The sequence below is a fragment of the Staurois parvus genome, unplaced genomic scaffold (assembly GCF_062004578.1).
Source record: "Staurois parvus isolate SC_StPar_1 unplaced genomic scaffold, SC_StPar_1.0 ptg000607l, whole genome shotgun sequence".
NCBI classification, from domain to species: Eukaryota; Metazoa; Chordata; class Amphibia; order Anura; family Ranidae; genus Staurois; species Staurois parvus.
The window spans coordinates 453,102-477,898 of record NW_028318403.1 but is presented as its reverse complement, the minus strand read 5'-3'; the positions used below and the strand labels follow the sequence as shown (position 1 = coordinate 477,898).

Sequence of the window (24,797 nt, the reverse complement as noted above, 5' to 3'; positions counted from 1 at the left end):
CCGCCAATGGCGTGTAGCTGGTGAGAATGACAATAGCGTAGTCAGGCAAACTGGGTCGACAACAACGGGACAAAACGGTACAGAACAGTAGACAGAGAATCACAGGTCACAGGCCGGGTTCAGCAACGGAAGGTCAGATCGAAGGAAAACACAGAGAATGGTCTTAATCACAAGCCGAGTCAGAATACCAGAAGAGTCACGAGCGTATACACAGAGCTGTAGGAAGACCAAGACACAAGACACAAGTGCAAAGAGCATGTGCGGGCCACAGGCTTATATGTCATCAGCCACACCCCTCTGGGGGATGGACCTCAGAGACCTGAAGGCATAAAAGGATTCCCACCATGCACAGCAGAATCCAAGATGGACGCCAGCACATGGAGTAACAAAACTTCAGGGAAAAGGTAGGACCTTGACACTTACAAACCAAATTATACAGGTAAGTTGACTTTGTTACATACTGCATCTGGATTAGAGATTGACAGTTTCATAAAACAAAAGACAAAGAAGAAAAATCCAATATCTCTGACCTCTGTTACACTCTTAATGGCGAGATCTGAAGTCTATTGGATCCCAGATGTCCCCTCTACCCTTAGGAGTACTTGATCATTTCATGGAGAGATCGGCGGTCTATTAGACCCCAGATGTCTCCTCTGCCCTTAAAAGTATTTGATCACTTCATGGAGAGATCTGGGATCTGTTAGACCCCAGATGTCTCCTCTGCCCTTAAAAGCATCTGATCACACCAATATCTGTGTGATCACATGCTTTCCCAATTTAAAAATAGCACAGTTTACATGCAGGGAAATCAAAAGTGAAAACATACTAGTCGCTTCCAGTTTCCTATACCATAAAGCTGATGCTGATAAAAAAGCTCTATGGTAAGTTGGTGGAACCATTGTTTGGATGGAGAGCTTGACTGGAGTAGAGGCACCAGTGGGTAAAAGCAATCCAGCCACTAATTAGCCTCTAGGATGGCTTTTACAAAAGAGCTGATCGCCTGCAGAAAACAGTACCAGGATGATGCCTGTGGCTGCAGGCATCATCCTGGTATGACCACTTGAAATACCAACGCATATATATATATTTATTGCGGTCTTCAAGCCATGGTAGGACAGTGCTGAGCCTCATTACTTAAAAAATGAACGGCTGATACATTTTTATTTCAGTTTGTATATTTTGTACATTTCAAAAGGATATCTTTTTTTTTCCAGAATTTCAAATGGAGTGCATATAGACTTTCTGTTTGAATAACTCTGCTAAGTATATGAATACATCAATTAAGCCGATGTTGACAACATCCAGGTAGTAAAAACAAGCTAATAATTTTCTGTAGAATGGGCTAGTGAGTGGTCATTCTATAAATACTGCAAATGGGACCAAAATAGATGACGTGAGGAAAATTGAGTATTTTAAAGATTAACCACATTTTGTGAGACTCTAAATGGCCACTTATTGAACACTGTCATTTGTCCCTAAGACAAGGAAGAATCCTCCTACTTGTTATTGTGTAAAACGTCACCACATTATAGCATTGATGTTCCTCTATATAAACCTTATTCTCATGTGACTCCCAACTCCAGCTGGATTGATCGTCGGAATATTCAACCTTCTGCATGTAAGTTACACTTATTCCTAAATATTAACGCATCAAATGTTATCAGATGAATAGGAATGGAGCGTACCCACATGGAAGAAATATATTTGAAATACATTTTAAAAATATTCTTCCCAAATATATTGGCTTATATTTGAAATGCTACAATTTTGGCCATATTCAATATATATACATACATACATACATACATACATACACACACTGTATGTTGAAATGCGTTTTTATTACAAAATATTTGAAAAATACATTTCAAGTATACTGTATGTCTTTAAAAATACAAATCTACATTTTTGGAATGCATTTACAAATATATGCAAAAATATATGTTACAAAAAATCTGAAGAATATATTTTTTTAAAATATATTCTTCAGATTTTTTTTAACATAAAAAAGTCATTTTAACATATATTTGTAAATTCATTCCAAAAAATGTAGATTTGTATTTTTAAAGACATACGGTATATTTGAAATGTATTTTTAAAAATATTTGGGAAGAATATTTTTAAATATAGTTCAAATATATTTTTCTTCCATATGGGTATTCACACTTTATATTATATAGGTTACATGGAGAGATAATATAAGAAATAATCTATACTTTAAAAGTATATATTTTCTGTAAGAAATTTTTTGGGAAATGTAAAATAGGACATCGTACTCTAGCAAAAATATTTACCACGTTGGCAAGTCTTGATACTGAATTGTAAAAAATATGTAAATAAAATACATTTCTGAGAATGTAATAGATAAGATGCACATATTCTTCAAGTTTTTTTCCAATCATAATGTGGTCTTAGCCCTGGTTCACATTTATGTGGTTTACCTGCAGCTGTGTTGCTCGTACACAGCAGCTCATTCATTTGAATGGGCTGCTGTACCCACATAAAATGCAGGGAAAAGGTCCCTGCGTATTTTCAGAAAACACGGCCGCAGGGAAATCACATAGTGCAGTGCGGTTCCAGTACCTGGCGGTTGCAGTAGTATTAGTGGTACCCCCACGCATCTCCTGAGCAGCAGCACATTTTTCTGTGCAGGTGGATGCAGTTGCAGGAACAGGTGCGGTCCCACTGTGCCAACCACCAACACAAGTGTGAACTTAGCCTTAGGGTTCTTTACACTAGGTGCGCTGGGACTGCATTGGGCACCCTTGCCCAGCACAGTCCCAACGCAAGACCAAGCATAAAGTCTGGTTCAGGGGCGGACTGACAACTCACGGGGCCCCTGGGCAATAGGGGATCAAGGGGCCCCTGTGTCCTTGCCCAAGCTCAAAAAAAACCTATGAAAAAGGTACCAGGGGTATCTCATGGGGCCCCCTACTGACCCGGGGGCCCTCGGGCAGTGCCCAAGTTTCCAAATGGTCAGTCCGCCCCTGGTCTGGTTCCATATGGGCCTAATTGACACCACTGTGCTGTGGTGGTGTCCTCAAGTTCAGTGCAAAGCTATGGGCTCTGCATCAGTCTTGAAGACATCAGAGGACCTTAGGCTGCAGGAGCTCATGGGTGAAGAAGCTGAAAGGACCTGTCTAGCAGCACAGAGGAGCCTGCAGGAAATGAGGATCAGGTAAGTAAACTACTTTTCACAGTTCCTTAGACAGAAATGGGCAGTTAACCCTTGCAGTGCAGACACAGCCCCACTTCAAGGGAGTTTGGCTTTAAAATGAACTCTGCACATATTTACATATTTTGAGCAAGCAGTAAAATCACCTGTAAAACATCCCCATTCACCTCTCTAGTTATAGGTATTGTGGAGAAATTTGCCTTTAATTCACAAAATGCTTAGGAAGAGCTGAGCTTCTCTCTGTGAAGAGCAGATTCTTCTGATGTAAACACATGGGGGGAGTTTACTAAAACTGGAGCACTCAAAATCTGGTGCAGCTGTGCATGGTAGCCAATCAGCTTCTAACTTCAGCTTGTTCAATTAAGCTTCGGCAATAAAACCTAAATGCTGATTTGTTCCTATGCAAAGCTGCACCAGATTTCGCACTCTCCGGTTTTAGTAAATTACCCCCATAGCAGGTGTTTATAGGATGATGCTGGGCATTCGGAGGGCTCTGAGCCTGTGATGCTGAGGGCAAGCATTCAATGTCTGGCTTATCTTGGCAACAGGACAAGTTGGAGCAATGCAGAATATTGGGAGTTTTTCAGGCAGGCTACCCATATTGAAGAAAAATATATTTTAAATATATTTTAAAAATAGTCTTCCCAAATATATTGTCATATATTTGAAATGCTACAATTTTGGCCATATTCAATATATTTCAATATATATACTGCATGTTGAAATGTGTTTTTATTGCAAAATATATGAATAATATTTGTAAAAATACATTTCAAATATACTATATGCCTTTAGAAATACAAATTTACATTTTTGGAATGCATTTACAAATATATGTAAAGATATATGTTAAAATGACTATTTTATATGTTAAACAAAGTCTAAAGAATTTATAAAAAAAAATATATTTAAAAAAATATTTTTTATATATTTTGTAATATATAAAAAAATGCATTTCAACATGCAGTGTGTGTGTGTGTATATATATATATATATATATATATATATATATATATTGAAATATATTTAATATGGCCAAACTTGTAGCATTTCAAATATATCTCAATATATTTGGGAAGAATATTTTAAAAATATATTTCAAATATATTTTTCTTCCACGTGGGTAGGTGGGGTGCAAATGGCCTACAGCATACCTCCCAACTTTCTGAGATGGGAACGAGGGACACATTTTAGCAAAAGAATGTAAGCCTTGGACATCACCCCTAGCATAGGACACCCCCTGAGTGTTAGAAATTGTGTAATGCACTAAGATGTAGTTCAAATATGGTCTTCAAAAAGCGCAATTTTAGGGTTTGTGCAAATTGACATTTGTGTCTTGCTGATGATATGTCAGTAGGAATCAAAATGTAAACACATTTCAAAAATGACCCCTTTTTTTCCCCCTGGAAGCACCTAAAAGGATACATTGCCATGTGAGAATTTCATTTGCCTTTAAAGCCTAGTACACACTTCTAGTTTATTTTTCGTTCAACCAGGCGGATTGATTGAAAAAAAAAAAAAGACAGTTTAGGAGGAGCCGCTCTACTAACCAGGGCCAGCTCCAGCCTGTCTGATCTGGGGGGTGCAGTAAATAAAGTCAGGGGGTAGAATGTCAATACAGTGAGTCACTGACAGTCTGTCACAGTGTCATATCCTGGGAAACACTAGTATGGATTTGGCTATCATTAGAATTGGATGATTAAACAGAACCTGTGCCCCCTTATATCCAGGTCCTTATCAGAGTGCCCTCCTTACATCAGGAATCCACATCAGAGTCCCCCTTTATATCAGGTTCCTATCAGAGTTCCCCCCTTACATCAAGGTCCCAATTAGAGTGCCCCCTTACATCAGGTGTCCCCATGAGTGGGCCCCCTTACATAAGGGTCCCCATCAGAGGGCCCCCATCAGAGAACTCACATCAGGTGTCCCCATTAGAGTACCCCCTTACATCAGGGTCCCAATCAGAGTCCACCTTACATATGTTCAGTTATCCCCATCAGAGTGCCCCCTTACATGGATTGTCCCCATCAGAGTGCCCCCCTTACATGAATTGTCCCCATCAGAGTGCCCCCTTACATGGATTGTCCCCATCAGAGTGCCCCCCTTACATGGATTGTCCCCATCAGAGTGCCCCCCTTACATGGATTGTCCCCATCAGAGTGCCCCCCTTACATGGATTGTCCCCATCAGAGTGCCCCCCTTACATGGATTGTCCCCATCAGAGTGCCCCCCTTACATGGATTGTCCCCATCAGAGTGCCCCCCTACCATGGATTTTCCCCATCAGAGTGCCCCCCTACCATGGATTTTCCCCAATAGAGTGCCCCCTTACATGGATTGTCCCCATCAGAGTGCCCCCCTTACATGGGATGTCCCCATCAGAGTGCCCCCCTTACATGGATTGTCCCCATCAGAGTGCCCCCCTTACATGGATTGTCCCCATCAGAGTGCCCCCTTACATGGATTGTCCCCATCAGAGTGCCCCCCTTACATGGATTGTCCCCATCAGAGTGCCCCCCTTACATGGATTGTCCCCATCAGAGTGCCCCCTTACATGGATTGTCCCCATCAGAGTGCCCCCCTTACATGGGATGTCCCCATCAGAGTGCCCCCTTACATGGATTGTCCCCATCAGAGTGCCCCCCTTACATGGATTGTCCCCATCAGAGTGCCCCCCTTACATGGATTGTCCCCATCAGAGTGCCCCCTTACATGGATTGTCCCCATCAGAGTGCCTCCCTACATCAACTTTATGCATCAGACTAGCTAATGCACTCACAAGGACCTGGGTGAGCACAGTTAAAATCTGGGGGGAAAAGCACACCGCAGCACCCCCTAGATCCGGCCCTGCTACTATCTGATTTTAGTACAGCAATGTCCCCTGCTGTGCTATTGTGTTCTGACAGGTGGAAAGCCCCCCTGCCAGAACACTCCGGTCAGCGCTCATAGCCATTGGCTGAGAACACTGATCGGCAGACCTTTTTTGGTCACTCATGTCCCTTCGACAGACAGACCGGCTGCCCTACACAAAGGCCGAATGTCTTCTGGTGCGATTTGAGCTCATTCAAAATAAATGGGCTCAAATCACACCGTACTGAATCGCATGTTAATTGTGCTGCGCATTCCGGTTCATTGGTGATTCATAGTGTGAATCGGGGCTTATGGAATATACTGTATATAAATTCTTTGTTGCTTCAGATTGATTACTTACACTTATTGAGCATATACTTTTGTATTGTGTAGTCCTCTCCAGCCATGATGCTGAATACAGTACTGCTGTGTGTGGCCATCACCCAGGCAATTCAAGCCATGCTCACCTCAGGCTCTGGCAATGGCCGGTTTGAAGATATTAACTCTGGCATCACCAATGGCAGATACAACTACGCAGGTTTACTACGAAAAGCAAAGGAATCTGGATTGATGATACCAGGTAAGAGATAGGAACCTTTATTTCTAAAGGAAAAAAAATCTTTAATAAAATGTTTACAATTGTAACATTCTTTGCAAGATTTTATATAGTTAAAGTGACCCTGTCGTTACAGTACATATTTTAAGCCATGGCATACATTTAAAAACAAGTCTGTACATTTTTGCCCTTCCTGCTGCAGAATGCTGCTCTGCTACTGAGAAAGCTTCTGATGAAGTCCACTGGGAAACCGACACTTCTGGGAGTGTCAGTCTCTTGGGTCCCTTGCAGCTCTCACTGGCTGATCTCTACTTACTACAGGATACAAGAAGAGCCAGTGAGAGCAACCAGGGACCCAGGAGTACATGAAATGTTGATTTCCATTAAAGCAATATTAAACCCAAAATAAAATGTTTATAATATTGCCCGCTCTTCCTTTCTTCTTTATGCAGCGCTTCACATATATATTGTACATTCACATTAGTCCCTGCCTTCAAGGAGCTTACAATCTAAGGTCCCTAACTCACATTCATGCACATACAGTGGCGTCCCGAGGCAGGTGTGGGGGGGTGAATGGCGCACCGGGTAACACCTACCACATGGGGTGACATCGCACCTGCTCCATGAAAAGGTAAGTTGTAAAGCAAGCCGACAATCCCCGCAGGATGGATCCGATCCATCCTGCAGGAAAAGTCGGCTTTCTTTACAACTTACCTTTTTATGGAGCGGGTCCAGTGCCACCCTGTATAGGTTGCATGCCGACGATCCCCGCAGGATGGATTGGATCTGCGGATTGGGGAGCATAATGGATCGGACTCCGATCCATTATGCTCAATCCGCAGATCCAAACCATCCTGCAGGGATCGTGGGCATGCAACCTATATGGAGTGACACTGGACCCGCTCCACGAAAAGGTAAGTTGTAAAGAAAGCCGATGATCCCCGCAGGATGGATTGGATCTGCGGATTGGGGAGCATAATGGATCGGACTCCAATCCATTATGCTCAATCCGCAGATCCAAACCATCCTGCAGGGATCTTCAGCATGCAACCTATACGGGGTGTCACTGGACCCACTCCACGAAAAGGTAAGTTGTAAAGAAAGCTGATGATCCCTGCAGGAAGGATCGGATCTGTGGATTGGGGAGCATAATGGATCAGAGTCTGATCCATTATGCTCATTTTGCAGATCTGATCCATTCTGCGGGGATCATCAGAGGGGGTGTCACCAAGTGTTATCACATCGGGTGACACCAACCCTAGGGACGCCCCTGTGCACATACTTGGGCCAATTTAGAGAGGAATTAATTTATCTACCAGCATGTCTTTGGAGTGTGAGAAGAAACCGGAGTACCCAGAGGAAATTCTGTGCAGGTGTTCTTTCTTCTATTTTCACCTGGTGATGCAGCTAGTAAGTCTGTTGTGTTTCAAAAGAACAAACTCCCCAGCAGTATGTTAGTTAAAGAGATGAGACAAACCATTTACCACTTGACAGAGGTGCTTACTATGATCAGCATTTATTTATTTACGTAAAATATTTATCCCAAAAGGAAAAAACTGCTGTAACTGCTTATAAAGCGTGAGCTGCAGTTTAATGTGTTAGTGTATCTAAATCTGCTAGTACATCTAACACTCCCCTCCCCCCGACTAACAATGCTGCTGTTCAAATGTTCCTTCTGTGCTCCTTCATCCAGAGTGAGGGCACTCTAATACAGGAGGTGTGTTACTGGCCAGATCACCAGGTGAAAACGAAAGCAAAAACGCCTATAAAAAATACTAATGCAGCCACCACATCTAATGATTGGTAAGCTGCAATATAATACATCTTTGGTTTTGTCTTTAATACTTTTTTAAGACTTCAGCAGAAGATTTCACAAAATCAAAACAGCATTCAGAGCCACGGGAAACAGGAAAAGTAAGAATTTACTGACTTATTTTGCAGGTATGCCATGGCTTAAAATATTTACTATGGCAACAGGGTTTCTTTAAGCTCCAAAGCAGTTTCATTTTTTTAATGTATAGTCCTATTAATTTGGCAGTTTTACCTATGCAAGGCATACATGCTCATTACATTCTGTCATTTTTTTTTTTTCATTTTTGAAGATAGTGAAATTATGTTTTCGGCATACAATATGTCTTTCATACAGGTAAAATTAAATGCTGCAAAAACTGAACAAATGAAATGAACAGAAACAAAATACATTTTCCTACAAATAGTATTAAAAATAATATTTTTAAAAATGCTGAACAATTGTATAGAGCAAGGGGAAGAAAATTTTCAAAACTGTTTTTTTTAAATTTGGTTACAGTAGAGCAGGGGTCTCCGAACTTTCTAAACAATAGGCCGGTTTAGACTTTAGGAGGGCTGGAGTGGCCAGTGAGAGTAGAAAATGTCTCAGCAGTAGTAGGAGTAAAAAAAATTACATAGTGCTTGTAGTCAGTGGACGGAGGAGTAGTGTCTAGTCATTGGTATTAGTTGGAGGAACAGTGCCTCATCATTGATATTAGTGGGAAGAATATTACCCCATCATTGGTATTAGTGGGGGGAATAGTGCCCTATCATTGGTGACAGTGGGAGGAATAGTGTCCCATCATTGGTGTCAGGGGGAGAAATAGGGCCCCATCATTGGTGTCAGGGGGAGGAATAGTGCCCCATCATTGGTGTCAGGGGGAGGAATAAGTGTCCCATCATTGGTGTCAGGGGAAGGAATAGTGCCCCATCATTGGTGTCAGGGGGAGAAATAGGGCCCCATGATTGGTGTCAGGGGGAGGAATAGTGCCCATCATTGGTGTCAGGGGGAGGAATAAGTGTCCCATCATTGGTGTCAGGGGAAGGAATAGTGCTCCATCATTGGTGTCAGGGGGAGAAAAAGGGCCCCATCATTGGTGTTAATGGGAGGAATAGTGCCCCATCATTGGTGTTAGTGGGAGGAATAGTACCCCATCATTGGTGTCAGTGGGAGGAATAGTGCTCCATCATTGGTGTCAGGGGGAGAAATAGGGCCCCATCATTGGTGTTAATGGGAGGAATAGTGCCCCATCATTGGTGTTAGTGGGAGGAATAGTGCCCCATCATTGGTGTCAGTGGGAGGAATAGTGCCCCATCATTAGTGTCAGAGGGAGGAATAGTGCCCCATCATTGGTGTCATGGGGAGGAATAGTGTCCCATCATTGGTGTCAGTGGGATGAATAGTGCCCCATCATTGGTATCAGAGGAAGGAATAGTGTCCCATCCTTGGTATTAGTTAGTGGAATAGTGCCCCATCCTTGGTATTAGTTAGTGGAATAGTGCCCCATCCTTGGTATTAGTTGGAGGAACAGTACTTGATTGTTTATATCAGTGGGAGGAATTGTGCCCCATCATTGGTGTCAGTGGAAGGAAAAATGCCCCATAGTTGGTGCTGGAGGAAGAAATGGTGCCTCCTTGTTGGTGTCAGTGGGAGGAATAGTACCCCGAGGGCCAGAAAGAGGCAGGCAAAGAGCCGCATTCGGCCCATAGACCACAGTTTGGAGACCACTGCAGTAGAGGATAGTTAAAACGCCTTGTGAAGTGCGGGGAAATCTCTCCAAAGTGAGGGGAAATCCACTCTAAGGAGACTTTCACACTGGTGTGCTTTTGCTGCACTTTTCCAGGGTGACAAAGGCTCGTGAAAACTATTCCCCATTAAATCCTATGTAACTGTTCACACTGCAGGTGCTCTGTGCTGGGAAAAAAACTGCATGCTGCATGTTTGGTACATATTTTAAAAGCATACCAAAAAAGGTACATTCCATTGTAAGTCAATGGGAACTTATCATAAAGCTCATCAGTGAAAAAGGGCCCAAAGCTGTGAATAATATCAGAAGTGTTTGAGGCAGGCTTCATTCCATTCACAACAAAACCCACAAATATGGGAGGAGCATAAATGGATATTTTTAAAATCAGATTCATTTAAAACTGTGGAACAGTGATCATGGACTGCACAGAATATTTTTTATGAAAGGTGAACTAACCCTTTAAACTGACTGTTACTAAAACAAGTCTTCAAAATAAACTGTTCCCTGCAAAGTAGACATGGAATACTTAACTCTCCATTCTCTGCTGTATTGAAACGACTATATGCTCTAAATGTGCAGTGTTAAATAAAGATAAATCATAAACATGCTGGACCCCGGCGGCTGCTATACATGATGACGCCATTTCCGGTGCAAACCTACGTGTTTCGTCACACAATGGTGTCTTCAGGAGCGGGTTCATGAGACACAACAGCATGATTTGTTAGATTTTTTTTCATGAATTTATTATATGTGTTATTTTATTTACTTTCATATATTTAAATTTATGTTTATGATTTATCCCTATTTAGTGCTGCACATTTAGAGTATAGATTGAGATCGAAATTGATATCAAAATTTTGGTACTAGCTGCTTCTTTCTTTGATGTCAGCTTTATCCAAGCACTGAATTGTCTTTATTTTTAAATTTTTCTTTTGAAAGGAAAAAGCTGGCATTATTTAATATTTTTATGCAGCTTTTTTTTTTATACCTGTGACTGCATAAAAAAAATGAGAAATACCATATACTGTAACAAAAATACACATGTGGCAATCTATTATGATTCATTTGACACTTTAGGATCTATTTATAAAGGTTTTAACATGATTCACACAAGAATTTACATTTTTCTAATCAGATTCAATTGGAAACAATTTTAAATCCTGGGTGAAAACTAGGATAGTTTTGGCAGTTTTTATTATATAGTATGTTATTATGTTAGTTTATGGAAAACCTATAAAACAAGACGTGTTTGGGCACATAGCTACTAAACATGTCTGTGTTCTGGAAATAGTGCAATGCTATTATAAATGCTCAATAAAATGTCACATTTCAGGAAGTTTGCAAGGAGCGGAGGCCCTCCTAACAGACATAGGAGCAGCTGAGGAAGACCTGATGGAGGATTATAGTCAGTCGGACCCAAGGGTAACTTTAAATACTTGTACCTTATATTGTTTTATACCCACTGCATTGTTGTGAACAGTTCTCAGATGTTTTTGATCCCTATGTATAGGAAAATTTAAGGAAACATCTTCCTAAGCAACAATAGGACCTAATCCTGTTTATATTACACGTGTGGATGGATAAACCAGTGTACCCAAGAGTTTAGGGGAGTCAACACCCCTTGATGCTTAAACGTTATTTCTTTTGAGTAAAGGTGGCTAATAGCAGTGGCACTACATATGTTGCAGGTTATACACTTCTTCAGGCAGAAAAGATAATGTTTGTCAACAAGGCACTTTTTCAATAGCGATAAACCATGAGCATACAGACCACAGAATGGTCTGAGGAGCACTTCCCTTGGAGGAGGTAGTGGTTTACTGGATCACCATATAATCCCCAAAATCCTTGCAGTTATCTGGCTGCCATGGGGGATAGTTCCACGAAGCTGGCAAAGGACACCCTGTGAGGGGAACTACTCTCTCCATGCTTGTCAGATATCTCAACTTAACACTGCTCTTACTTTCTTTGTTGTTGAACTTCTCCAACACTGTGGGAGAACCTATTTGAAGTGGAACTTCACCCAATAGTGGACATTTCCCTTGTTTGTCCCCTCCCCCTTTAAGCTTTGGAACTTTATTTTTTTTTTGGGGGGGGGGGAGTGGGTACCAGATACTGGCTCTCACTTCTGCCATGATCACCTAGGCGATCCAAACGGAAGTTTGCCCTGCCCCACCCGAAGCCTTCTGGCAGTGGTGTATTTAGGTTTTATGCTGCCCTAGGCAACATAAAAATTGGCGCCCCCCCCTTCCCCCCTGAAGAAAGAGCCTAACATTGACCAAGAGCACCCTGGCCCTCCACCCGAGCCTTCCACTACCGCTGCCCCCCATACACCAGCCACCATCCCCCATGGCAAGAGAGAGAAAGACACTTACCTTTACAGCTCTGGACATCCCCAGAATTTAGAGACGGGCTGTGCATACACATCATGAATCCCACAGCATCTCTCGGAACCCACCAGTTCCCCATGCTTCCATCCCTTCTTCTAAGGGACAGTGCTACCCCCCTGAAAAATACCTTTTTTGCCTTGTGGTAAATACACCCCTGCCTTCTGGGACACATCACAGGTCCCAGGAAGCTGCGGGACCATTGAAAAAGTGCAGTGCAGCTCGCGCATGTGCAGTGGGAAGCAGGCTGCGAAGTCAAGTCACAGTCACAGTTATCTTCCCAAAGTAAACATACTGGTGCCAGGGACCTGAAGACTGGCAAAGAGCCGGTCCAGGTCAGGATGGCGCTGGGTCCCTGGACAGGCAAATGTCCTTTTATTAAAAGTCAGCGGCTACAGTATTTGTAGCTGATTACTTTTTATTTTTTGTTTCTAGTGTGAAGAACCACTTTAACCTCCCTGGCGGTATTCCCGAGTGTAGCTCGGGGTGAAATTTCAGTACCAAAAGCGGTAACCCCGAGCTACACTTGGGCTTACCATGTGGCGTTGCTCAGGGATTCCCTGCAGCGCTTACCTTGTCCCTCCTGCAGCATCCCTGGCCATCTCCTCCGGCCGATGCCGGCTTCCTGTGACGTCGGGACGTACGGGGGCCGGAACCGACGGCAAATTTTAAAATTTTAAAAGCTGTCATTTTTTTGTAAACGAATATTACATAGTAAAACATTGCTGTTTCAAAGCATTTCACGTACATTTTGTCCCTAGTGCTTTGTCCTGTGCCCTGCCTGCATTTTGACTGTTCTTTCTGCCTGGAAACTGAGAAAAGTCCATGGCGTCCAAAAAGCGTCCGTTTAGGTCAAAAGCGGTTTTAGACCAGCTAGAGAACAGCGATAGTAAATGAGAACCACTTGCAGAATTGAGTGATAATGATTTGTGGGGAAATTCGTCATCAGACACAGACAACGATTTTGTGACTTTGCTCAGTGATGTGCGAACTTGGCGCTATATTTCAAATTTCAGTGTTTTTGGTTTGATTATATTATTGAATTAAATGTATTATTATTATTATGTTATTATTTTTTATGATTATTTATTAAATTATAATTTATGATTTCGTGTTTCAAGTTTTATCATATCTGGAATGTTTACTAGACTTTTGTCCATGCAAAATAATGGTACCGCTTTCAGCACCAAAAATCTGAAATAATCATACCACCAGGGAGGTTAAACTTTTCTGTGTCATGATGATTGTCCAAATCCCATGGGATTTTAGCATTCAATAGGTGATACTGGCCTCCCCGAGTTGCTTGACTGGAGCCCATAATGTAGAACAGATTAGTCCTCGATAGTTTCCTTTCAGCCTGAAGGAATGGCACAGTGCCACCTTCAGGTTGGTGGATAAACTGCAGCCCAACACCTGGCTACACACAGTTTACCAGTATTTACCCATGAATCTAGTATAGCTTTCCATGTTACAATACACTGAAGTCACAACGTGTTTTTGTTACGCTGGAGAACCAAATTATGAAGTATCAACTACCTAATGTTTTTGAAAGGTAGTCCAATTAGTCAACCTACAGAATGGTTTGTATAAAGAATCTGTTTTGCTCTACCCATGAGCAGATTTACTATTAGACAAGTAGACATGTTTCTAGAGACAGATTTTCCCTTTACAGAGACAATTTCCATGCTAAAAAGAAGTTCCACTCTCTGAAAGTGCCCAAAATTAGCATGCTACTAATACAGGGATTTCTCAATCATTAACTTTGTTTTCACTTCTTCACTTACATATTCCCTGCTTCCCTGTATTTTGGGTACATTTACAAGAACTAGCAAACATTATCTGCTTCTCTGTGGGCTAGACTTTCGCTCCAGTCCATTGACACCACTCATATAACTCAACTCGTTTTTAAGGGCTCATGTACAGGGGGAGTTTGGAAAACTCTTCTGAATGATGGAAACTGACTGCTGGAAAACATTGGTTAAAAAACATCAGTTTAGCCACGTTTGCATACTGTGTTTATGCGCATTTATGTGCATTTGCGTTTAGAAGCATTTTTATATGATAACCTCAGGAGATCTTCCCAAATGCCCAGAATGCACTGAAAAATAGTAAAAAATTAACTATTTCAGACATTTTGAGAGTAATAGAGAGAGCAGAAGCAGAGAGGGCAGCATGTGTTGAGATGACCTGTCTTTTCTGGTAGTATTCACTATGGATCCCATCATGAGCATAATGCAGCACGTTCTGCCATTTTTGCCTTCACGTGAAACCTGGAACTGACTGCGCTGGTGTACCGGGTCCATTCGAATACATGGAAAACACTTTGCATGCATTTCTGATGATGTAAAAAAGCTCTGGACAGCATCTGGACATGGAAGAGATAAAAAATGCTTCTAAACGCAAATGCTTCTAAACGCGTTTACAAGCATTTGGCTTTTGAAACGTCGGTAAAATCTACTCCTGAACGCAAGTTTGGTGCATTCAAAAAAACGACTGTAAACTCAACTGCCTGTAAATGACATAGTTTACATGGACACATAGGAAAACATTAGGGAGAGTTCAGGGGCTGCTGAAAAAACGCTGAACAGCTCCTGAATGTCAGTTTAGGAGCTGCAGTGTACATCAGCCCTTAAGAGGGAGGAGAAAAGAATGTGAAAGAAAATCTTTTGCTCTGACAAAAGGCCTTGTTCACATGGGCATACTTACTGACATGCCAGGGCAATATTTGCCCACGTGAGGATGCACAGGTGCTCTGTGCATCCCCCTGCATGCAGTCCCTTCATGTTAAATGGAATGTGGCTGCTCCACAGACACAGTCGCTGCTCCCAATTTTATATTGTTTGGGGTGCCATTGGCTCCCACTACTGTCTCAACCAATGAGAAGGAGTCCCGGAATAGCCGAGACTCCAGTGCACATTGCTGGATCGAGAGAGGGTGTAGGTGAGTATTAGGCGGGCTGGGGGGGATGCTGCACAAAGAAGGTTTTTCACCTTCATGCATAAAAGGTAAAAAACCTTGAGCCTTTACAACCACTTTAAGTACACCCATGTGAATGAGGCCGAAAGGTTTATTGTATTTAACTGTAATTGTAATCATTTTTAATCTAGCGCGGGTGTCAAACTGTGCCCCCCCCCCCCAGCTGTTACGGAACTACAAATCCCATGAGCATTGCAAGCCTGACAATTACAAGCATGACTCCCAAAGGCAGGGGCATGCTGGGACTTGTAGTTCCTTGAAAGCTGGAGGGCCGCAGTTTGACACCTGTAATCTAGAGCTGGAAAATACAATAAAAAATTAGTCACACCAATTACAACAGCAGCCTTGGATTTGATTTTTTTTTTATTTTACACAATGCAAAACAGCAGCATAGTTACATAGTTAGTTGGAAAAAAGACATGTTTAAATTTAATCAAAATACAAAAATAAATACATTTAAACTTACATAGTCAGAACCCTAAACCGCAGTTGATGCAGACAGAAAAGAAACCTTGTAAAGCATACTTCAATTTGCTCCAATTAGGAAAAAAATTCTTCCCGATCCCCAAAGGCTCTCAGGGACTCAGAAAACTCCTTAGATTAATATTACCCCTTTATCAGTGTAATTACTTTCAAATGGTAATAGCAAGTTTAATTTTTGTGCATTTAGAAAATCATCCAGCCTTTTTTGAAACAATCTACACAGCTGGCTAGAACTAGCTCCTATAAAAGTCACATTTCACAGTATTGTAGCTTTTGTAGGTAAACCTTTTTTCTCCAGACACAAAGAGTGTTTGCAGTGACCTTAAAGTGAACAACTTTGTACCAAGTGTGTGAGTAGAAAACACTGCACAACCAGCCCAACCGGAGTGTACATGATAGTGTAGAACGGCCTCAGCCAGAGCTACTCCACGAACCACTCCCTCTCACGCATTTCGCCCTTGTCAGGGCTCCAGGTATGACCAGAGGTGTGTGGACTGACACAGGGAAACGCAGGCTTCAGATAACAATATAATTTATTAAGACTAACAATACAAAACGCAGTGCAAAACTAAACATAAACACAGTGCAAACAAACCAAACCACCCACCGATAACAATACATACAATACAAAGAGTAGTCAGGCAGGCCGGGTCAGGAGCAAACGGGCAAATGGAGTACCAGGAACAGGCGGGAGAGTGGTCGGGGTCACAAGCTGTGTTCAGTAACTCACGGGCAGCGCGGTACAGAGGGTCGGGCAGAGAATGGTCAGGGTCACAAGCCAGGGATCAAGCAGGAGAAGTCAGCAGAGGTCAGGATCAGGCAGGGTCGGCAACAAGTCAGACAGGAACAGAAACACAGGATACAAGGTACAGGGGACCATGGAAAAACACACACCAAGGCCCTGACTGTGAGTCTGGCCATTCCTTAAATACAACCCCTGCAATCAGCTTCAGGTGTTTGGCTGATTGCAGGGGTGAGTCTCTGATTGCTGAGAGCACCCGCTGGCCAGCCCTGGTACTGCAGCCCACAAGGCAGGTGAGTCCCACCATTATTGGCAAGTCCATTCCTGACAGCCCTGCTCACCAGGACTTGATCTCAGAAGTGACTTCCCCTCTGTGATCTAGCCCATGGTGGGCAAGGCAAAATATATCAGGGGGCATAGTTTTGAAGCAGTTCTGGCTGAGGCTGTTCTACACTATCATGCAGTGGCGTATTTACCCCGAGGCAAACAAAGCGTTTGCCTAGGGCGGCAATTTTTGGGGGGACCTGAGGACCTGGCCAGGATCCGCCATGGAATTTGCGGAGGCTGCGCGCTGCTGGAGGGTGTAAGCTTCCTGCACAAGGAAGGAAGACACCAGGCTTGGCTCCGGAGAGTTTAAGGTTAGTGCTGCACTAACTTGCTCTCTCTTTGTGGGAGGTGGTGGTACTGGGTGCCCAATTTTAGTGGTGGCTGGGGCGGTGCTGGGTGCCCAATTTTAGTGGTGGCGGTGGGAGCCGGGGGGGTTTGCTGGTGGTGGTGGGGGGCACCCAATTTAAGCATTGCCCAGGGCAGTACAAGAGCTAAAAACACCACTGCTATCATGCACACTCTGGTTGGTCGGGTTGGATGTATGGCGTTTTCTACCCACACATCTGTCACTGTTGGATGAGCAAATTACTACCCCAGCACGCCACTCCTGGAGACTAGGGGATCATATCCTCTCTGCTTAGAGCGGCAGTCTTTAACTACTTGCTGACCGCAGATAGCCGAATGACGGCTTCACTGCGGTCAGCCAGTTCTGGGAGGGCGTCATATGATGTCCTCCCAGAACGTGCCCTCCCTCGCGTCCCCAGGGGCGTGCCACCCAGCAATCTTCATGAGTGCTGTGTCCTACGGACACAGCTGATCACGTGATGTGGTAAAAGGCCAATCACAGAGGTCTTTTACCACGTGATTAGCTGTGTCCAATGACACAGCAGATCACCGGTAAATGCAGTTGCCAGTTATCGGCTGCACTTTTCTCATGCTGTCACAGTGTGAGGAAAGTACTGCCGATAACTGGCAATTGTCAGAGGACAGATCGGCACCGATCACCAGTGCCCATCAGTGCCACCCACCAGTGCCCATCAGTGCCACCCACCTGTGCCCATCAGTGCCTAGCAGTGCTGCCAGTCAGTGCCACCCATCAGTGCTGCTCATCAGTGCCGCCTATCTGTGCCCATCATTGTTGCATAACAGTGCCGCCTCATCAGTGCCGCCTATCAGTGCTGCTTATCAGTGCTGACTATCAGTGCAGCCTCATCAACGCACATTAGTGAAGGAGAACAATTACCTGTTTTCAAAATTGTATAATAGAAACAAAGAAAAACTTTTTTTTTTTCAAAATTTTTGCTCTTGTTTATAGCATAAAAAATAAAACACCCAGTGGCGATTAAATACCACCAAAAGAAAGCACTATTTGTGTGAAAAAAATGATAAAAATTTCATTTGGGTACAATGTTGCATGACCGCGCAATTGTCATTCAAAGTGCGACAGCGCTGAAAGCTGAAAATTGGCCTGGGCAGGAAGGGGGTATAAGTGCCAGGTAGGCAAGTGGTTAAGGTCACAGTGAGTAACTTTGTACCAAGCTTATTCTTTATATAAACTATTTATGTACTTATTTATGGTAATTGTATCCAGTTTTAATCACTTCTTCTTAGAGAAGAATACATTCTGTTCAGTTAAATAAGATATTGTGCTGTTGCGCTTAGGAATAGATATTCATGCAACTTAGATAAGTATACGCTGCAGTCCTAACCTGTGAACCAATATCACAAAAACAAACAAAATACCATGTGAACCGCGCATAAATTAAGTGCATTAAAGTTGACAATACATGAGTAATATTGCTTCACATATGCAAAGTAAATAAAAAAGTGCCCTTCCTGATGACGAACTATTGATTGAAATCAGTTGAGGTTTGATGACGCAACTTCCGCTGACATCATTTCCGTCCTTTGGAACGCACACTGGGACGTGGCAGCCATCTTGGTTCCTATTCACAGGCAGCAAGGCTGAATACACTGATTACCAGGTTATGGGCACTTTACTTGTGAGTTTTATTCTTATAATTTCTCCCCATCATTAAAGTTTTTTATGGTTTTACTTTATGGGATGTTTGCTTTTGTTTCTGTTCACAAGCTGAAACTTGGTTTACTGCCTGGGAGGAGAGGAGAAAGTTTAAAAAGGCTCTTTTGAAACTACACTGTCATTTATATCCACGCTGGTCATCATCCTATTGGTTACTATCAGCCAGATCGCATGATTCCCAGGAATATTGGTGCCATTCTTACCATCAAGCATTGGGCTAGTTCCTAACCAGGTGCTTAAGACCAACCTAGAGATAGGTGGTCCACGGCTAACGGTGAGTGCACAACCATGTGGGGCACCGATTGAGCACAGAGGAGCACCTGTCATTTTTTGCACGAAGTTCACCAATTAGTATTCAACACCTGGGCACTTTATTTTTCCGTATTGGGACTGAATGTTACAATTATTCACTTTGCATATGAGAAGCAATATTACTCATGTATTGTCAAATTTATTGCACTTAATTTATGCCCGATTCACATGGTATTTTGTTCTGTTAGGTTAGTCTTTCATGATAGGTGAAGTCCTCTGTGTCACTTTTTAATTGAGTTGAGCAGTATTATTATTATTATTATTATACAGTATTTATAAAGCACCAATAGTTCGCTCAGCGCTGTACATTACAAAGGGGGACGGAACATGTGACAGAACAATACCAATACAATGCAAAACATGAGGGGATTGAGGGCCCTGCTCTTTCGAGCTTACAATCTAGGAGGGAGGGGATGGTGGCACAGGAGGAGATAGCTGTGGGGAATGGAGTGGTTGGAGGAGGTCGGCAAGTTAGCAGGGAGTGGGGTAGGCTTCCCTGAAGAGATGGGTTTTCAGGGTGCACCTAAAGGAGAGGAGAGTAGGTGATAAACTGATGGGTTGGGGCAGGGAGTTCCAGAGGATGGGTGACACCCTGGAGAAGTCCTGGAGGCGGGCATGGGAGGAGGAGACCAGGTAACTAGAGAGAAGGAGGTCTTGTGAGGAGCGGAGTGTGCGTGCTGGGCGGTACTTGGATATTAAGTCAGTGATGTAGTCCGGGGCAGTATGGTGGACAGCTTTGTACATCAGTGTTAGGATTTTGAATTTGATCCGTTGCGCAATCGGAAGCAAGTGGAGGGATTGGCAGGGGGGGGTGGCGGAAACGGAGCGGTTGGAAAGGTGAATGAGTCTGGCAGCCGTATTCAGGATCGACTGAAGCGGGGATAGCCAGCGGCGAGGCAGGCCAGTGAGGAGGGAGTTGCAGTAATCGAGTCGTGATATGATGAGGGAGTGGATGAGCTGTTTAGTGGTTTCTGGGGTTAGGAACGTGTGTATTTTGGCGATGTTGCGGAGGTGGAGTCTGCACGAGTTTGTTAAAGATTGGACTTGGGGTTGGAAGGATACGTTGGAGTCCAGAATGACACCAAGTACTCTGGCCTGCGGGGCGGGTTTGATGGTGGCGTTGTTGGATGTGATGGAGAAGTCAATGGGGGGTGGTGTCCGGGCTGGGGGGAAGACAAGAAACTCGGTTTTGGAGAGGTTCAGTTTAAGGAAGTGGAGTGACATCCAGTCTGATATGTCGCTCAGTAGGTGTGTGATTCGGGCGGAGACCGAGGGGGTGAGGTGGGGGGTTGAGAGATAGATTTGTGTGTCGGCGGCATAGAGGTGGTAGTAAAAGAGAGACCACGCTGGTTTGCATAGTCAAAGTATAAAACCCCTTTAAACATTTCAGCAATAGAAAATGAATGAAAACCAATTTACATAGTTTGCATAGCATATGCATAATTACTGTACCCTACCTAAGTTTCAATAAAACAGAAACGTCTTTCTCCTTTGCAACAAAGTGTGAGTTTGAAAGAATGCTAAGACATGGCTGATTAAAATTGGCCATAAAGGAACAGCAACTCCTGCAGAACACAAGTGATCCTGGCAGAACTGCACAGTCATCCAGTCTACTAGGTCAGAGGCATCCCTAGGGTTGGTGTCACCCGGTGCGGTAACACTTGGTGTCACCCCTCCAGAGAGGAAGGAGCGGTGCCAGTGTAGCGGTAAAATGAGTATCCCGTCCCATGAAGATATGTATCCCCTGAAGCAACTGCGCATATGCCAGTTTCAGGCCGAAGAAGCTGATCTCTGACTTTAGCACAGAGCTGCCACAGTTAACCCCTTACAGGCTGAAAACCGCTGAAGCTGATCCCGCGTATCACTATGGGGTGCAAGATCAGTTAACCCCGTATAGGTTGACTGATCTTGCAACCTTTAGTGATCCGTGGGATCAGCTTCAACGGTTTGCAGCCTGTAAGGGGTTAACTGTGGCACATGCGCAGTTGCTTCAGGGGATACATATCTTCACGGGTCCGGGATACTCATTTTACCGCTACATCGGGGGCAGTTGTCACTGTGCTGGGAATCCAGGGTCACCTCAATATCTGGCCAGGACCTTCACAGAGCCCAGAAGCTCTGCTGGCATCCTGCTCCTGCACCCCTTGTGATGGTGTCACCTGGTGCGGCCTGCACCCCCCCTAGGGACGCCACTGTACTAGGTGCCAGCAGATGCCCCAGAGACCCTTTAGGGAAAGCAAAAAATTTCCTACAGGTTTGGTAAATAATGTGGGTTTGGTCCATAATGTGTAAATATCAGAACCTCCAGTACATGGCCAATCTTAGAAAGAGTAGCACATATGAGAACCCACAAATATTCCCCTGCACACAGGCCCTTTTAGAAAAGGCCACGGTTATTGGTCAGCTTCTTCTGCTATGCACCTCATCACAACTTTCTTTTTTCTCTTCAGCAGGCAATATCACTGGAGCTTTCTTCCCGTGAAGAGCGTTCTCCGAGAAGGTGTGTCCAACTCCATGAGTCCTGTGTTGGTCACCTGTCCTGCTGTAGCCCGTGTGCAACTTGCTACTGCCGATTCTTCAATGCAATTTGCTATTGCAGGAAAACCAGCACTAATTGCCACCAAGGCAAAAACTAGCATCAACATGCCTAATGGTCCCTGGGGACTATATACTATGCGATGCTTTGTAATAATATTTGATTGTATATTTACCTCTATTTTCTCTATATGAGTTTCTAACTTGTCTTTATAAAACCTCTTGTAATGCTATTCAGGGCAAAGTAACAGAATTGCTTTAGAGTAAGCACTGAGTACTTAGTTTCAATGGATTTTTCTGCTAACCCAAGCCCATTACATTCTCCTGTGCTGTGTAAGATCCAACTCAACATTTAACTTGAAGCTTGCAGTGCAAAGAGCTCCACGCTTTATCATAAAAGGCCACTCAATGGTAATGTCCATCTTACTCTTCCTACTCTTAAGCAAACCTGTTACTTTGCCCTGAATGGGTAACCTACAGAGTCGCTTGAAACAAAATATAATAGTGTGCTTTGCAACGTGTCTATAAATGTTACTTATCTTATGTCCCAAACTTACTAAACAGACACTATATTTATACTACAGAATATGAAGATTTTTTTAAAGGGATATTAATATTTTAATGTAACTACAAATTATTTCAGCAACATTTACTATTAAATGTGAACAGCTGAATTTAAAGATGCTTTTGTGTTTCTTAAAAAACAAACAAACAAAAAAAACAACGTTAACCACTTGCCATCTGCCCTATAGCAGAAGTACTGCTACAGGGCGGCATGGCTGCTCAAAATCACATGTACAGGGGCGGACTGACAACTCATAGGGGATCATGGGGCCCCTGTGTTCTCGCCCACACCCAAAAAAGCCTATGAAAAAGCCAATGAAAGGTACCAGGGGCATCTCATGGGGCCCCCTACTGACCCAGGGCCCTCGGGCAGTGCCAGAGTGCACGAATGGCCAGTCCGGCCCTGCACATGTATATATACTTGTTTTGCATTTCTGGGTAGGAGGTGCACACGCGTTCATCGGCAAAGCTGACAGGGAAGAAACCTGTGTGTAAACAACACAGGTCTCTCTCCTGTCAGCATGGACATGCTGCTTTGTATCTCTCTGCACAGCAGAGAGATACAAAGCAGCATGTCTCCCAAGTAAAACACAGCACACAGTAAAACACACACAGCGCACAGTTAACCCTTTGATTGCCCCAGATGTTAACCCCTTCCTGCCCAGTGTCATTAGTACAGTGTCAGTGCACTGATCACTGTATAAGTGTCAATGGGGATGTCAGTGGCAGTTAGTCAGTTCCCACCAGGGGTGGACTGACCATTTGGGCACTCGGACAGTGCCCGAGGGCCCAGGGTCAGTAGGGGGCCCCATGAGATGCCCCTAGTACCTTTCATAGGCTTTTTTGGGTGTGGTTTGAGTTTGGGTCAGGATGCAGGGGCCCCATGATCTCCTACTGCCCAGGGACCCCATGAGTTGTCAGTCCGTCCCTGGTTCCCACCCAGTGTCAGAATGCCCGCCACAATCCTGCAGTTCCACTATAAGTTGCAGATCGCTATCATTACTAGTATAGAAAAAATAAAATTTCTAGTATATATAAAGCCATTTGTAGAGGCTATAACTTTCATGTAAACCAATTAATATGCAATTATTGGGATTTTTTTTTGTCAAAGACATGTAGCAGAGTACATTTTGGCCTAACTTTATGAAGAGATTTGATTTTTCAATTTTTTTATTGGACATGTTTTATAGCAAAAAGACAAAAATATTGTTTTGTTTTTTTTCAAGATTGTCAGTCTTTTTTTGTTTATAGTGCAAAAAATTAAAAATGCAGAGGTGATCAAATACCACCGAAAGAAAGCTCTATTTCTGGGAAACAAATTACATAAATTTAATTTATGTATATCATTGCATGACTGTGCAATTGTCAGTTAAAATAACGCAGCGCCATATCGCAAAAAATGTCCTGGTCAGGAAGGGGCGTAAATCCTCTGGAGGGCAAGTGGTTAAAGCTATTTGATATTAGAGACTCCCCTTAGTCTCCATCTTCTGTTCCCGATAATTAGGGGATAAATTATCCTCCAGTCTGCCTATTGGAATAATTAATTTCTCTGACTTGTTTCTGTTTACTTTGTGTTCTTCTGTTCTAGAGACATAAAAAAATAATTAAATACTCCTACAAAGTGAGGTGACATCTAAAATCTAAGTTGTCACCAGATTTCTTCACTGGAAGATTTACTCTCGCCTCCTATTTACAGTAGGTGACATATCGGAACAATTAATTTCTGCAGCGGGGCACAGGCATTAAAAAATCTTATAAGACTTTTTAACTGTTGGCTACTGTATGAAAAAGCAAGAACAAACATGTTTTGGCATTGGGTATACCTTTAAAGTGTAAATTTGCCTTTTCACAAAAAATGAAAGGGTTAACTAACATCCTACAACCCTTCCCACCCCCCAGACACGCTGAACCTACCTCCAAGGGGGATTAGCTGTCACTGCCCATGCAGTGGGTGTAGCAGTCTGGGAAATTGAACGCCCCACTCTTCCCCTTCTCTCTTAGGGTTTACAGGACAGATCATAGTGATTCAAAAGCCGCTATGTGATTGTCAGAATTGCTCTGCTCCATCCTGGAAGCCCTAAGGAAAGAAGGGGAAGAAGAGTGTGGCTTTCAAATCCCCAGATTGCTACACCCATTCACAGCTAATCCCCCATAAATGTGAGTGCAGCGGTAACTAGGGGTGGGGTAGGGACAGTGTAGGGTGTCAGTTCACCTTTTCTTTTTTTTATTTGTGAAAAGGTGAACTTACACTTTAAGTAAAATCATGCCGTTGCTAAGTAAAAAAATCTGAGATAGAGACACCCTGTAAAAAAAAAAG

At 43.2% G+C, this 24,797-nt stretch overlaps 1 protein-coding gene across 1 annotated transcript; it reads left to right on the top strand.

The window, feature by feature from the left end:
- Positions 1 to 1,590: 1,590 nt before the first annotated feature.
- Positions 1,591 to 22,768, top strand: AGRP (agouti related neuropeptide). Its single transcript, XM_089692840.1, has 4 exons — positions 1,591 to 1,618; positions 6,418 to 6,604; positions 11,450 to 11,538; positions 21,832 to 22,768. The coding sequence occupies exons 2-4, from the start codon at positions 6,430 to 6,432 to the stop codon at positions 22,015 to 22,017; spliced, it is 450 nt and encodes a 149-aa protein (XP_089548966.1). The 5' UTR covers positions 1,591 to 1,618; positions 6,418 to 6,429; the 3' UTR covers positions 22,018 to 22,768.
- Positions 22,769 to 24,797: the final 2,029 nt, after the last annotated feature.